Source organism: Desmodus rotundus, chromosome 2, assembly GCF_022682495.2.
Source record: "Desmodus rotundus isolate HL8 chromosome 2, HLdesRot8A.1, whole genome shotgun sequence".
Taxonomy (NCBI): domain Eukaryota; kingdom Metazoa; phylum Chordata; class Mammalia; order Chiroptera; family Phyllostomidae; genus Desmodus; species Desmodus rotundus.
Genome location: NC_071388.1, coordinates 78184932 through 78198896, shown reverse-complemented (window position 1 = coordinate 78198896; position 13965 = coordinate 78184932). Strand labels below are relative to the sequence as shown.

Genomic DNA, 13965 nt, shown 5'->3' with positions numbered 1-13965 from the left:
ATTCACTTGTAGAACAAGTACCAAAGCTTGAACTTGCATGTTCCATGGACATAATATACACTAATTAAGAGGTTGTTGAATTACACGAATCAAAGCATGAAAACCTTTACCACCTTCGGTCTTTGGCTCCTCTGGCCTGAGCGGTGCTTTGGCAGTGGGATATACATGACCTGTTTCCGCCGATGCTAGGGGGGAAGCGGGGAACGCCTGGTTAGTGGCGGGCAGCCCACAGCGCTCGGTAAGGGAACAGTGTTTACTCTGAAAACAAAGGTTAGTTACCTCAAGTAGATACATTCATGGGAATAACATTTAGGTGACGGATGAAGATGACTGCAATTTAAGATGGCAGACATGAAAGCAGGAAATAAAGGCAATGTGCTGTGTGGGGTCACACACACACACACACTCTCTCTCTCACACACACACTCACACACACACTCACACACATGAGAACTGAGGGTCTACAGCAATTTCTGCCTGGAGCAAAGCAGATTGTTTCACTTCCTTCCATTTTTTAAAAGAATTCTAGTAAGGAAAAGACACAGTGTGAGTCTCTGGACAGCACGGGGATGAGTACTACAAATGATGTTCACATGAAGAGTAACATGTACATGTTCACATTGAAAGAGTGATCAGAACATGAAAATGTTAAAATCTCATTCAGACCCAGAGGACACTGAATAAGGGAAGTGTGAAACTCGCATGGCGATACAGCAGACACTAGCACACGTGCTGAGAATAATATTTGGCTCTCAAGAGTCACTGGATGAGCACAGACAAGATGTGAGAAGCTAGGAAATGTCACACAGCTTGAGGGCATTCAAAGAGGACTTCCACCATGAGATGGGAGAAAGCACATATACTGACTTCCCATTAAGAAACATTTTTACCTATAGCTTCCTCTGACAACCCAGGGTTAAATGTAACAGATTCCTGGACTTCAGAAACTAGTAAGAAAAAAACAAACAAGCAGACAAACAAACCCTAAACACATGATGATACAATTGATTAAGGATGCGTCATTGTGAGCATTGAATGAATGAAGACAAACTAAGTGTTTAGAAAAGTGCCTTGTACCTATACCTGCTCTATGCTGGCCAATAGGATAATATGTTATTAACACTAAAAGAAGCTCTAATAATTGAAATGAACTCACAATTTTCTAAGTATTGTAGGTTGCCAATAACAACCACACCTTGTACTGTCAACATGAGTTCCAAATGCCATTAGCTAATTAAAAGATGCACAAAGGAGATGAAAAAGGTTACAATCCTATGCTACCAAAAATTAAGATGCAGTGTTTCAAAATAAATGTTAGGGTGTAGCAACAGCATTGCTAAGAATAATTAAATTTTGTTTTCAATTTGAAAGGCCAGCATGCTCAGGTTCATACTGTGTAAGGTAGTTTTTTCATCTTTACTAAAGGGAGAACTTTCTCCTTCCTTGATGGTCACAACTGAACTAGCATTCTTTTCACGTGGCAGAGCACAAACTGAGCTTACTACTAAACGGTACCACAAATTCATAACTGTTAGTGAAAAGTAAGGATAAAGAATCAAATCATTCTTCTAAGTGGTTTTGTTGAATACTTAACCACATACATAATTATTATCTAAAGTGAAACAGAGTGAACAGTAGAATGATGTTTTTTTACATTGTTGAGTAACAATTAATATAAAACATTACTAATTTAACACCAATATGCAATCATGGAGAGAGCATTGTACCATATGTAAACAGAGTTCCTAAATGTGTATTCTTTTGTGTTTTTATATTTGGACATACAATACCTGGAGTTTGTCCCTTGAAGTTCACAGTGTACCCGACACATTAAGCAATCTATCTACCAGGTTGACTTTGGGCCATTTCTAGGCTTGGTGGTGTCACTGGTCTCAAAATAAGAGTTTGCAGTTCAGTGGGAGCTCAAAGAAGAGGGTCTGAGTTGTCAATTATGTATGATTTATTTCATAGGTTTAGACAAATGTGGCAATGAATGGAAATACACAGACCCTCCAACAGCAGGAAGATGGAGAGCTCCATGCAGAACACCATTATTTAAAGCAGAAATTGGCAAACTATGGCCCTCCATCTGCTTAGCCGGGGAGCGAAGACTGTTTTTTTCTACGTTGTTTAATTATGGGAAAATACTTAAAAGAAGAGTAATATTTCATAATGTAAAAATAGTATGAAATTAAAATAAAATGCGATTGGAACAAAAATACATCTGCGAACTAAGGTAACTGAAGGCATGTTTTCATATCATTTACATATCGGCTTTGGCTGACTTCAGGCTGCAGATGCAGGAGCGAGTCGTTGTGACAGAGACTGACTGGCCTGCAAAGTCTAAAATAATCGTTATCTAATTCTTCCCGTAAAAAATTTTGCTGGCCACTGATCTTAAGCATCCTCCTAGAAAAAGCAAGAGTCTTTTTGAAAAAATCAGGTTCTCATTGATAATTGCATCTGAACCTGAATTCTCACAAGGGCATTTAAGACTTCCTACAGCTGATTTCCTGGCAGTATCATCTAGGAGCGTTTTGTTGCACATTCCTGTTTGCCCTCTTGTGTACCCTCAATAGTGGTCAAGATTTTGTTTAATTTTTGCTGTTCCCACTCTTCCACCTACTAATTCAAATGCTAAAGTTATTTCAAAGTCCAACTATTTTCTGATAGCCCACATAGATCCCTGACTCCTTTAAATATATTCTCTCTCTCTGCTTTTACCACTCAATTAAATAAGCTGCTTCTGTACAGGCAAATTGCCTTCTATGTAAGAAAAACTGAAGAACAGGTTTGGTTTTTCCCATGGCTATGCTGGCGTCTGTTCAAAAGGTAAAGCACACCCTTACTTTAGATCTCCTTCTCTGTTCAGCACCCCGCCCCACACCACTCAATGGCTAATACAGTGCTGGGAACCCAGAGGGCAAGGAAATGTTTGTTTGTAAAAACTGAATAAGCAGCATTTAAAAAAAGAAATGAGTGAAATATGATAATAAGAGAATTGAGTAAGATGCATCTTTTGTCAGAGACAATCCTTACACAGGGCACATCAGGAATTCAGCTACGCATAGCACTCCCCAACCATGAGCCTTCTGGTCAGCCCTGTAGTTGTCGACGTGCTAGTCACTATTTTTGCCCTTCTCTTAGAAGGCACAGATGTGAGAAGTGCAAGTTAACAAGCCACATCATTGTCACTCCTGGCACCCAGCTGCAATGGGCTGGAAGGACTCTTTAAACCAGAACCATAGATTTTCTTGGTTTCAACAGAGAAGCTTCAGGAAGATTCAAGTTTGGGAGAAGGGTGGAGTTTTTTTTCCCATTGCTTTGAAATTAAAGAAAGAAAATCTTGGGTCACTATAGTGTTTGTAGGTCTAGAAACCACCAAAAGCACTGTATAGTAACCTATGTTTTCTAAACCATAGTAGACTTTCTTGAGTTTATTTCCAAAGTTTGAAAGATTTTACTATACTAATATAATTTGTTCCTTATCTACACTGAGGGTCCTTTAGAGACCAAAATGATACATCAAATGTATTGATTTATTAAAGAAATAAATATTAACATGCATAATTAGATACTCGGAGAGATTCCTACTTAGTAAAGATTAAGAACAATTGCTAAACTGTGGGGGAGAACAAGGAATAGCCAAATTCATCAATGGTTGTGGAGCCTGTAACTTATTAGGATTGGCACTTCTGGGAAGCAACTTTTTTTTGATAATTTATTACAATGAGGAGCCCTTATTCCTTAAAACAGGAAGAGAGTAATGAGAATATGACACAGATCTCATAGAAAGTAAAGTTATGCAGAGAAAGTTCATGATATTTAATTGGCATTGTTTTATAAATCTAAATACCAGACAGGAGAGCAATTTGACCTTCAGACTCGTCACTGAATCACATAATAAAATGTTAAAGGGGTTTCATGCCAGATAGATTTCCTCAAGTGGACCTAAGGATATTTGTTACTAATAATAAGTAACGCATGAATTAAAACCCTGACTACTTATACGCCGAAGTGTGAAATGGAATGACAACAGCAGTCTAAGAAAGCAGGAGCAACTCTGGCCATGGCAGTGATGGAGTGAACTTTAATGAGCAAGAAAGTACTTAATGAGGTCATAAAAATTATTACCTAATATTTCTGTGGCCTCAGAGCTATGAATAACAAGTTCAAAGCCTGTAGTAGGAACTAACCAAAAGCAACAACATGAAAATGAGAAAGTTTAAACACACATACAAAGTCTTAATTTTTCTTTCAAAACATTAGCTTCAAGTGACAAACAATATTTTTAAACTTCTGAATTGAGCCCTGACTTCTTGGCTCAGTCAGTTGGGCATTGTGCCTCAAACAGAAAGGTCGCTGGTTCGATTCCCAGTCAGGGCACTTGCCTGAGTTGCAGGCCAGGTCCCTGGTTGGGGGCGTGGGTGGGGCAACTGATCAATGTTTCTCTCCCTCTCTTTCTCCCTCCCTTCCTCTCTCTCTCAAAATAAGTAAATAAAATATTTTTAAAAACTTTTGAAATGACAGGAAGTGAATAGTTCCTTTTTGAAGATTTGGTAAACTGTAGCTAGGAATAATTTATTGCAGAAGGTAGCCACAACTTTTGAACTCTGATAAACATTTTAGTATGGTCAACATGAGGTTTTCTGAGGTGTTTGATTTTCTGACTCTAATATGAAAGCCTGCTTTGGAAACTCTGTTTGGGATGTGGCCAGTGGGACCATTGTGATGTTTTAGGAGCTGAAGGAAGAAATGTTGGATTACTCTAGTGAAGGTGGTTTTGGAAAAAGCTCTTGATTTTCTAAAATATGCTATAGTTTCTTGACATTTTAGGTATATAATTTTGAAGATTGTAATTTTTTTCCTATTTTGTTATTTTTTAAAATCATTAATGGTTCTTGAGAGATAAAATACATAAGGTTGAGACAAAGAGTGAGGATTCTTATATATCCCTAACTTCAAAGAAAGGCAAGGACTATAGACAAACTAGGTTGTGTGGTCTTAGATTCACACCAAGAAATTTAAATAGGCCAAGGAATCCGTGGCACTGGAACAATTGCTATATTCATGGTTAGGTGGTCTAGAGAAGATAGAGACATTGCCACTGAATTTGAAACTCAGCTTTAAGTGTGAGCACTGTTTAGCCAAAAGTACATGACAAAACTTCGAATAACACAGACATTCTGATCTAGGCCCATGCATGGCTTTTAAAAATAGGTAACTTCTGTTAAGAGTCTGCAATACTCTTAAGAAGAAAAATAAAGTTGAAAGACAGCAGACGATGACAAGACAGTCCTTTGAAGCTGACGGCAATGCGATTATGATGATGATGGAATGGGTTGACAATGAGCATAAAAAATTGATGAGCACACAGATTATCATTACCTAATGTTGTTTCTGGAGCCTTGGTTCTAAGAGCGACGGGTTCAAGGACTGTAGGTAGAACTGGCCAAAAAGAATAAAATAAGCCAAAGAAATTTTAAAAATTCACTTGATGACAAATTTCAGAAGTCAATTTTTAAGCTTCAGAACTGAGAGAAAAGAGACACTTGTTCTTCGTAGATTGACCAAACGGCCAAGTACTCATTAATCTTGTAAGATGGACATATAGCATTGCACTCAGCTAAAAACTGTGGTTAACAAGAAGTTCTCCCATGTGCCTCTTGTTATTATGGAAGACGCTGGTGGACAAGTTTTTTACACATTTGTATCATATACACTTTTCTAACTCTACTGAAAGAAGCATTCATCAGTCTTCTTACCCTCTGTTCAAGTTGAAATAAACATCTATTATTTTTGCCTAGTATTTAAATAATCACAGTATAACAATGAGTTCATGTGTTTGAAAACATAAGAATCAATGCTCATCAAAATTTCAAGGTGGTCCCTGATTCAATAAAAGTTAAGAAACATTTTAAAACCCTGTTAGAAAGGGAAAAAGAGTCAGCCTACTCTATCATATATACCTATTATTTAAACTTTCAAGTTTTAGCACATTTAAAATTTTGACAATTAACTAAAAACATTATTCATTGAAATAATACATCCATCAATATAGCCACACAGATCCTCATACAATAAAATAAAAAGTAATATGAGCAAAGAAATATGGTATTTCTACAGTTGATGAGACATAAGCAGTGTAAGTAAAGGATGGATGGAAATTCATGCTTGAAATGAAACTTGAAGTAATCAGTGCTGTTTAAACAAATGCACACGGTCATATGACACAATGTTGAGAAGCTACACAACAGTTTGATATCCTGAAATTAGTTTATGCACATCTCTTAAATTCAACAGATAACTTGACATAGAGTTTAGAGTTTAGCATAATTTCAAGATAAAGACTGTAATGGATTAACAGCAGAGGATGCTGAGATGGTCTAAGATGCAGGAGAACTTGCAGCTACAATGGTATGACAATGAGTAGGAAAAGCACTATTTGAAGGACACATATTCTCATTACCTATGATTCCTGGAACTTCAGTTCTAGGAGTACCAGGCTCAAGATCTGTAATAGGAACTAATGAAAAGCAATGAAATAAACACTTGTGAAAGTCAGCAAATTAAATCTTACAAGTATAATATTGCTTCAGTAGGTGTACAGCAGTTTTTAAATTTTTTTCTGAACACTTGTTATTTTAAAGATTATGTAAAGCCAGGTAAATGTTCTTTTATGAAACAGTCAGTAATAGCCCAGATAAATCTGATAAGTACCTCGATAAAGTCAACACGATAGTGCTGTCTAAGTACCTAATTCCAACTATTGTTAGAAGACAGTCATTGGAAACTTGTTTAAATGTTTTACTAAACATGTACTTAGGTAACTGGCCTGGCAATTGTCAGCGTGGCTGTGGAAGCTTTAAGAAAATAGCATGTCTAAGTAATTATAGACATAATAGATGATGTTTATGTGTGAAAGAAGGCATAGCAAAGTGAACCATGTTCATTTTGAGAACTCCTATTTGGAAGGAGGCTGAAACCTCAGCTAAGGCAAGGCACTCAGCGAATCGGGGTAAGGAGCATTCACTCAGTGTGTGTTGCCCAGTAGAGCACCTCTCTGACCACGAAAATGTGGTACCCTATAAAGGTGGGAGAGACCACTGATGCTTCTAGGGCCAGATCCAAACATCTGAGTCACACATTCAAGGATTTCTCTTTAACTGCTCTTAGGGATCCTCCCAAACATAGCACTATTGTAACCACTTAAAAGCAGGACGTCTTTTTCCAGAAGCCCGTGCCCTCTGGTTGGCCTCTATAGCCCCTTTCTTTCTGACTCTGTTCATTTTCAAGATTTTAAGACCCAACTTCTTTCCAACTCCTTATTCCTGTGCTTCACAAACTTCTCTCTCTCCAAGCTCATAGATGTTTACAGCACCTGCAAACATCAAGCCGGATTTCCACTGCCTTGGTTCAATCTTTGAATGTTCGTATTGGGGCAGGTTTTGACGTTGACTATACTATAGACTGGGACGTGAAAACAAGCTGCCTGCTTCTGTGATGCCCTCACAGTGGCTGGAGGGGGATGAAAGGCACTCAGTGTTCGTTTCTGGAATTAAAAAGGCTTCGCTCTATTTAAGATATTTTGTCTTTAATAAAAGAACATAATGAAATAAGAAAAAGTAAATAAAATACCTATTAAAAGAGAAGATCTTTACACAGAAAGTACAAGGAGTTCAGGTGCCACACAGGTTTCCCCCGACCATGAATTCCTTTGCTGACTCAACAGTGGGAGCAGCAGCGTTAGTTGTGCCTTTATCCACAGAGGGCTCATATGCGCTCTCGCTCCCACCAGGGACTCCCATGCCAGACTCCCCAAAGCTGCTAGGACTCAGCCCTTTACCCAGAAACCCACATTTACCCAGTTTGGTTTGAGGTGCCTTGGTAGTTGTGGGTTTAGATCTGAGACGTGGACGGCGGGTCCGTTTGGATGGTTTAGGAGCTGAAGAAAGAAAATCTTCAGTTACTACAGAGTCTGCAGTTCAGAAGCTATGCAGACCATGATCCATGCCTCTAGATTTCCTAAAACTTGCTAGATTTTCTTATATTTTAGGAACTATGTCTTTTAAACTTTTTAATCTGAAACTTTCACCCCCTAATATATGTCTTTTTTACAATAGAAAATTCATTAGAAATGAATCACATATAAAATTAAGTTACTAATTCAAGAAGTGAAAAATCATTTGTATGACTCTTCTGCTGAATAAAAAGGGGAAGAATCACCAGTAAAATATTGTGGTGGTGGTGATACCCCCAAACGAACTTCGACAGTTAACCAAATGAGACCATGTAATTAACTCACACATCAGTCAAAGAACAACTATCACATAATTAAAAGTAAGTAGACTTTTAGAAAGACAAAGAAACTCCTGGACACAATAGTAGTTGTTAGAATCAAGAGAATTACTTTTTAAGCCCAACTTTAACAAAACATTGGTTAAAAACCATACAAAATGACAAGATTTCAGATGGTTACATGCATAACAGATAAAGGATAACTTGTTTTAAGAATTAGATTGTCAGTACTTTTATGATGAAGAACATAAAGGAGTGACAACAAAGGATGATGATGTAGCTTTAAGAAGCAAAAGAACCTGTAGCTACTATGTTGATGGAATGGGTTTGACGATGAGAAAGAAAGCACCGAGGATTAGGACATGTTATTACCTTGTGTTGTTACCCAAGGCTCAGTTCTGAATGTAACAGGTTCAAAATCTGCAGTAGAAACTGACCAAAAGTATTAACAATAAACCAAACTGTTTTAAATGAAAGAAAATGCAAACGTTTACTCCAAAATGAATCTTAGTAGCATAACATAGCTTCTAGAACTATATAGCAACTTTTAAAAACTATTAAACTAGACAAGAATACAGTTTACTTTCTAAAATGTAGCCATACCTAAGTCTGGAACTTATTGCCTTATTTCTCTTTCTTTGATTATCTACTTCTAAGTGGGATGTGTGGGTTTGCTAAGAACCTATCTTTGGAAAGACTCTGAGGCATCAGCATGAACTGAATAGGGTGTTCATCTATTCTAAGCTAAGAAAGAGCACGCCTTCACACAAAGAAAAGTTTGCTGTCGGCTGGATCAGATCTCACCTCCTCTGTCAGTTGCTTAAGGGTCACCACCATGAAAGTCCATGGGCTGATCTAGACCCAGAAAAGCTTTGACTTTCACCTTGAAGTCAGGCATCCTCTACACTAGTATTGTGGTTAGGCTTTTTCTTCTGGTTAGTCTCTACTTTTCCCCACTTTTTCTGCTTTTATTCCTCACCATCTTTCTACTCATTCATGTGCATTGGTGATTTCAAGGCTCCAGTCTTTTTTACTTTATCCTTCTCCGCTGCAAATGTTACTCTTGAGACCCTGCTGGGTTAGGCTGCTGGGACTCTAAACCAGGGACATACATTTACCTGGTTTGGACTCAGGTGTTTCAGGAGGTGGTGTGGTTTTTGGTCTGGGACATGGACGACCTGTGCGCTGTGGTGGTTTGGCAGCTGAAGGAAGAAATTCTTGGGTTACTACGTAATTACATTATCTATGATTCTGGAAGCTACTGGAGGCCAAAACATGATTCTACGGGTTTTCCACTCTAGGTATTTGCCTTTTTCATTTGAGAGTTTTCTCACATATACTCCTTTTATATCTTCTTTTATCAGAGAAGATTCTTTAAAAACAAAAATGCTTTTTAATTAAATAAATAAAATTATTAATTATAAACAGTCTCATAGGACAGCTTGATTAGACAACAAAAAGCTTAAGAACTGTTGCTAAATTTTAATGGATAATGAAGGTTATACTAAATCTGGGATTTACTATTTAATCTTTAAATTTTGGGTGTATTTTCTACATGACTATTAAAACAAGAACAACTAAATAGTATGCAAATAGAAAAAAGTAGAAATGTAGATATGCAATAATGAATCCTCTTGACCCTATGATGGCTGTTAATGGCTTTATCTTCAAGGTAAGAGGTAGAGAGCCATGATATGTTTTAAAACCAGTTTTGTTACAAATGCTGCTTAAACAAAACACTGAATGTCCTGACAGAACTTCAAGTAGGTTGCATGGCAAATACGTGTTCTAATGTGGTTCATGCCTGACTGGTTCTATTAAAAACAACAGATAATTTGTTTACCAGTGTTCATAATTTTAAGAATAGTGTAAATGAATGACCACAAAGGATGACACTATGGACACTATTAGAAAGTGAGATGAGACTCTGGATTTTACAATAATCAGAATAAGACTTGCTGAAAACACAGGGTATCATTACCTAATGTTGTTCCTGGGGCCTGTGATCTAAGAGTGACAGGTTCAAGGACTGTAGCAGGAACTGACCAAAAAGTACAGTCACCCAAAGAGATTTTAAAATACATGAAGAATTAGAACATTCACATCCAAACAATCTTACTTGTATACAATCCTTCTACAGAAACAAAGAAACAAAAATAACAGAAAAAGAGTGGGTGTTTGTTCTTTGAAGATTTAGCTAAATTATATTTGGTTTTAGGATTAGCTTTTAAACTATTTTAGTATCTTAAGGAAGTCAGCATTAAATTCTCCTAGGTTTTAACTCATAGATTCTAACTGCTATGAAAATCTCTAAGTTTGTTTTCTAATCTACACGTAGAAAAGAAACTGCCTATTTAAAAAATCTGATCAATTGTACCTCTATGGCAGCTGAACGTGGATACTTACTATGTTTAAGTCAACATGGTTAAATAGACTTTATAAATTTGAAATAGATATAAAAAGTAATCACTGAAGTGGACTATGTTGATCTTGCCAGAATAAACTGTGGCACATAAGAGAGCAGAATAGAGATAATCACTAAGTCTGCAGTACTTAGTAGAGCATACATCTGGTCTAAGCCCAGAAGAGGTGGAGAGAGAGTTGATGTCTCTGAATCAAATCTAAGCTCGAGTCAGGTCCTCAAAATCCTCTTTCAACTCTGAAGACAGACCCTTCCAAATGCAGCAGCATCAACAGCCATATTTTAATAATCTAGAAGTAGGACACTCTGTTCCAGACTGGACAGCCTTTACCCAGCCCCTAGCTCATCCACATGTCCACTCCTTCTGTTGGTTCACTTTTCCCTCCACTCATTCATATCCTGTCGTGGGTCCAGGTCCAAGGTCCAAGTCCAATCTACCTTGATTTTTTCCTTTGGAAGATCAATATGTAAAATTTGTATTATCATGCAAGCATGTACTCAACTTTACTGTTTTAGAAATAAAATAGGTTTCCTACAGCTACCATATCACCCAGGGCTGCCAATATTGACCCAGGAATATTTACTTGAACTGAATATTGACTATGCTAAAAGAGTTTTAAGATTTGAATGAAACTTGATAGCAAGAAATAGGCTATATGTATATCAAGGAAGATTCTCACATAGTAATAATTAGGTATTCTGGCACCCACGGTATCTCACAAAGCCATATGACACCTGGGAAGAGGGGACCTTACTGACTATGCCTCATGACCTCATGCCTAGAGAACATAAAAGCTTGGCACTCCTTTGGGTTCATTCTTTACTCAAGGAATCACACAGTTACCCGGTTTGGTCTGAGGTACTTGAGGGCTCGGTGTGGTTTTAGGTCTGGGACGTGGACGATGGGGCCTTTTTGATGCTTTGGTAGCTGAAGAAAGAAAAGTCTTGTGTTACTCTGGGTCTTACGTCTCTTGACACTAAAGGGAGATTTTTCCAAAACTGTTAGATTTCCTAAAGTTCCAGGAATTGTCTGTAGTTTAAAATGTAGTTTAAAATCGCCAATATGTTTTCTTTTATCATTGAGGATACTTTGGGGCAAACTCACAAGTACAGTGAAATCGCTCATTCAAGTCATGAGGATTAGCCCTTATACCAGATGCTCAGAGCATTTTCTTAGTGGGAACCGAATGATCGAGAAGGAGAGCTCAACTCTGGTGCAAGGGAAGAGGAAGTTATGATCATACTAAGGAACAGGCTTGTAATTTAAATTTTCAGATTTGGGTAATTCCTTATTTGTCAAATTAATAATCAAACACATTACTTAAAGCACTAAGAAACAACATAACATGTAAATAGTTTTTTAAAAAAATCTAGAAACTTAGATGTGCAAAGGAACACAAGAGTTGCTGTTATTGAAAATCAGCTTAGATAAGAAACAGATCCCAATTTATTTTAAACCCAGCTTTAACACAGAACACTACTCAAGAAAGCATAAGACGGTATGACAATTTTAAATGCGGTACAAGGCAGGTAAATATTTTCGACTAAGGTCATGCCTGCTCTCGTAAAAACAATAGGAACCTTGTTTTTAAGAGGCGTCCATATTCTTCCAATGAAGGAAGTGATTGACTGGCAATGGAGGATGATGGTGGCTGTCGCATAAAGAAGAAAAAGCCATGTTATGGGAATGGAGACTGAATGGACTATATGATGAGAAGCAAAAACCTTGGTGAAAGGCAGAGGGTCATTACCTAATGTTGTCCCAGAGGTCTCAGTTGTGAAAGTAACAGGTTCAAGGTCTGTAACAGGAACTGAAGGAATAAAAGAGTGTTTAGAAATGAATCTTGCCAGTGTACTATCACTTCTAGAGTAATTTAAAAAAAAAAAATTCTGGATGAAGGAGGGGTTGTGGACTTAATTGTGTCTCCCTAAATTCACATGAAACCTTAACTCCTAATGTGACTGCATTTGGAGATGGGGCCTTTAAGAAGGCAGTTAAGTAAGGCTAAATGAGGTGTTAAGGGTATAGCCCTAACCCAGTAGGACTGGTGTCCTTATAAGAAGTGAGAGAGAGATGAGGAACCCTTGTACACAGAGAACAGACCATGTGAGGACATAGCAAGATGGCAGCCATCTCCAAGCCAAGGAGAGAGGCCTTGGTAGAAGTTAAACCTGTTGACACCTTGATCTTAGGCTCCTAGCCCGCAGAGTTGTAAGAAATAGATTTCTGTTGTTTAAGCCACCCAGTCTATAGTATTTTGCCATGGCTGCTCTAGCAAACTAACACAAAAGGAAATCAATTGGTTTGTCTAGATTTGGCCAAACTAGTTATGGACTTCTTCATCTTACAAGATTGTCACTACTTTTGGTCACTGTTTTGTGCCCATCCACTCTCAGTACAGGAAAAACTTAATTCAGTGCAGAAAAAGGAGATTTCTCATGCCCATGAGAAGAACATCAGCCTCCTTCAACTTCCTGTGGTGTCATCCAATGCAGAATCACCAACAAAAATTCTTTAACTGACAGAAGAAGCAGGATCTCTCCCCCTTTGGTTGTCTCTAAACATACCCCACTTTTTCGCCTTTGTTCACTCTCCATTTGTGTACATGCTGTTATGACATCGAGGCCCAAACTCTGTCCCTACCTTACTGAAGCCCAAGTGGATTTTTTACTTCTTTAAGACCTCATATGATGCATCTAACACTTAATGCTTATGTACTCAACAAAAATCTTGAATTTGCAAAAACACCCTGCCTTATTCTCATTCTCTATGCTTTTCATGAAGGAACAGATTTTGTGTTCAATTAGCCTGCAGACTGAGAAGTAAAACACATCTCCTAGTACTCAGAGTTAGAGGGCTGATTATGTCTCCTCCAAATATAAACTCCTTGCCAACCCTGAGTGGGGAAGGACTCTTCATGCTTCCCTCCCTAGGGGTTATGTGGGTTTACACTCTCAGTCAGTGACTGGCTCCTAGGCTCTTTTAACCAGGGACTCTGCCTTCATCTGGTGTAGTTTCAGGACATGGCGTGGTTTTAAGTTTGTGTGTTAATGACATGTCCCTTTGGATGTTTTTGGAGGTGGAAAAAGATAACTTTCAGTTACTTTCAAGTGTAAGTTTCTGTGAATTAAAGGGTTTAAAAATCTTTAAGTTTTCCAAAGCTTGAGAGATTTTATTGAGTTTCAGGAAATAGATCTTTCTAGTATGAAAAATTGGTCCCTACTTTGCCACTGTATCTTATTTG

At 37.7% G+C, this 13965-nt stretch overlaps 1 protein-coding gene across 20 annotated transcripts in view; it reads right to left on the bottom strand.

The window, feature by feature from the left end:
• ABI3BP (ABI family member 3 binding protein) overlaps nucleotides 1-13965 on the bottom strand; it is a 246227-nt gene that overhangs the window by 73894 nt on the left and 158368 nt on the right. For 15 of the 20 annotated variants that reach the window (XM_045193486.2, XM_045193488.2, XM_045193493.2 and 12 more), the window contains 8 exons: nucleotides 12472-12531; nucleotides 11565-11648; nucleotides 9417-9500; nucleotides 8671-8730; nucleotides 7865-7945; nucleotides 6470-6526; nucleotides 5389-5448; nucleotides 114-185 (listed from right to left, as the gene is read on the bottom strand). The exons of 2 other annotated variants lie outside the window; for them this stretch is intronic. In XM_045193486.2, coding sequence (XP_045049421.2) covers nucleotides 114-185; nucleotides 5389-5448; nucleotides 6470-6526; nucleotides 7865-7945; nucleotides 8671-8730; nucleotides 9417-9500; nucleotides 11565-11648; nucleotides 12472-12531 — 558 coding nt within the window. The remainder of the gene's footprint in view (nucleotides 1-113; nucleotides 186-5388; nucleotides 5449-6469; nucleotides 6527-7864; nucleotides 7946-8670; nucleotides 8731-9416; nucleotides 9501-11564; nucleotides 11649-12471; nucleotides 12532-13965) is intronic. 3 more of the 20 variants (XM_045193502.2, XM_071220614.1, XM_045193497.2) reach the window with 2 other exon arrangements.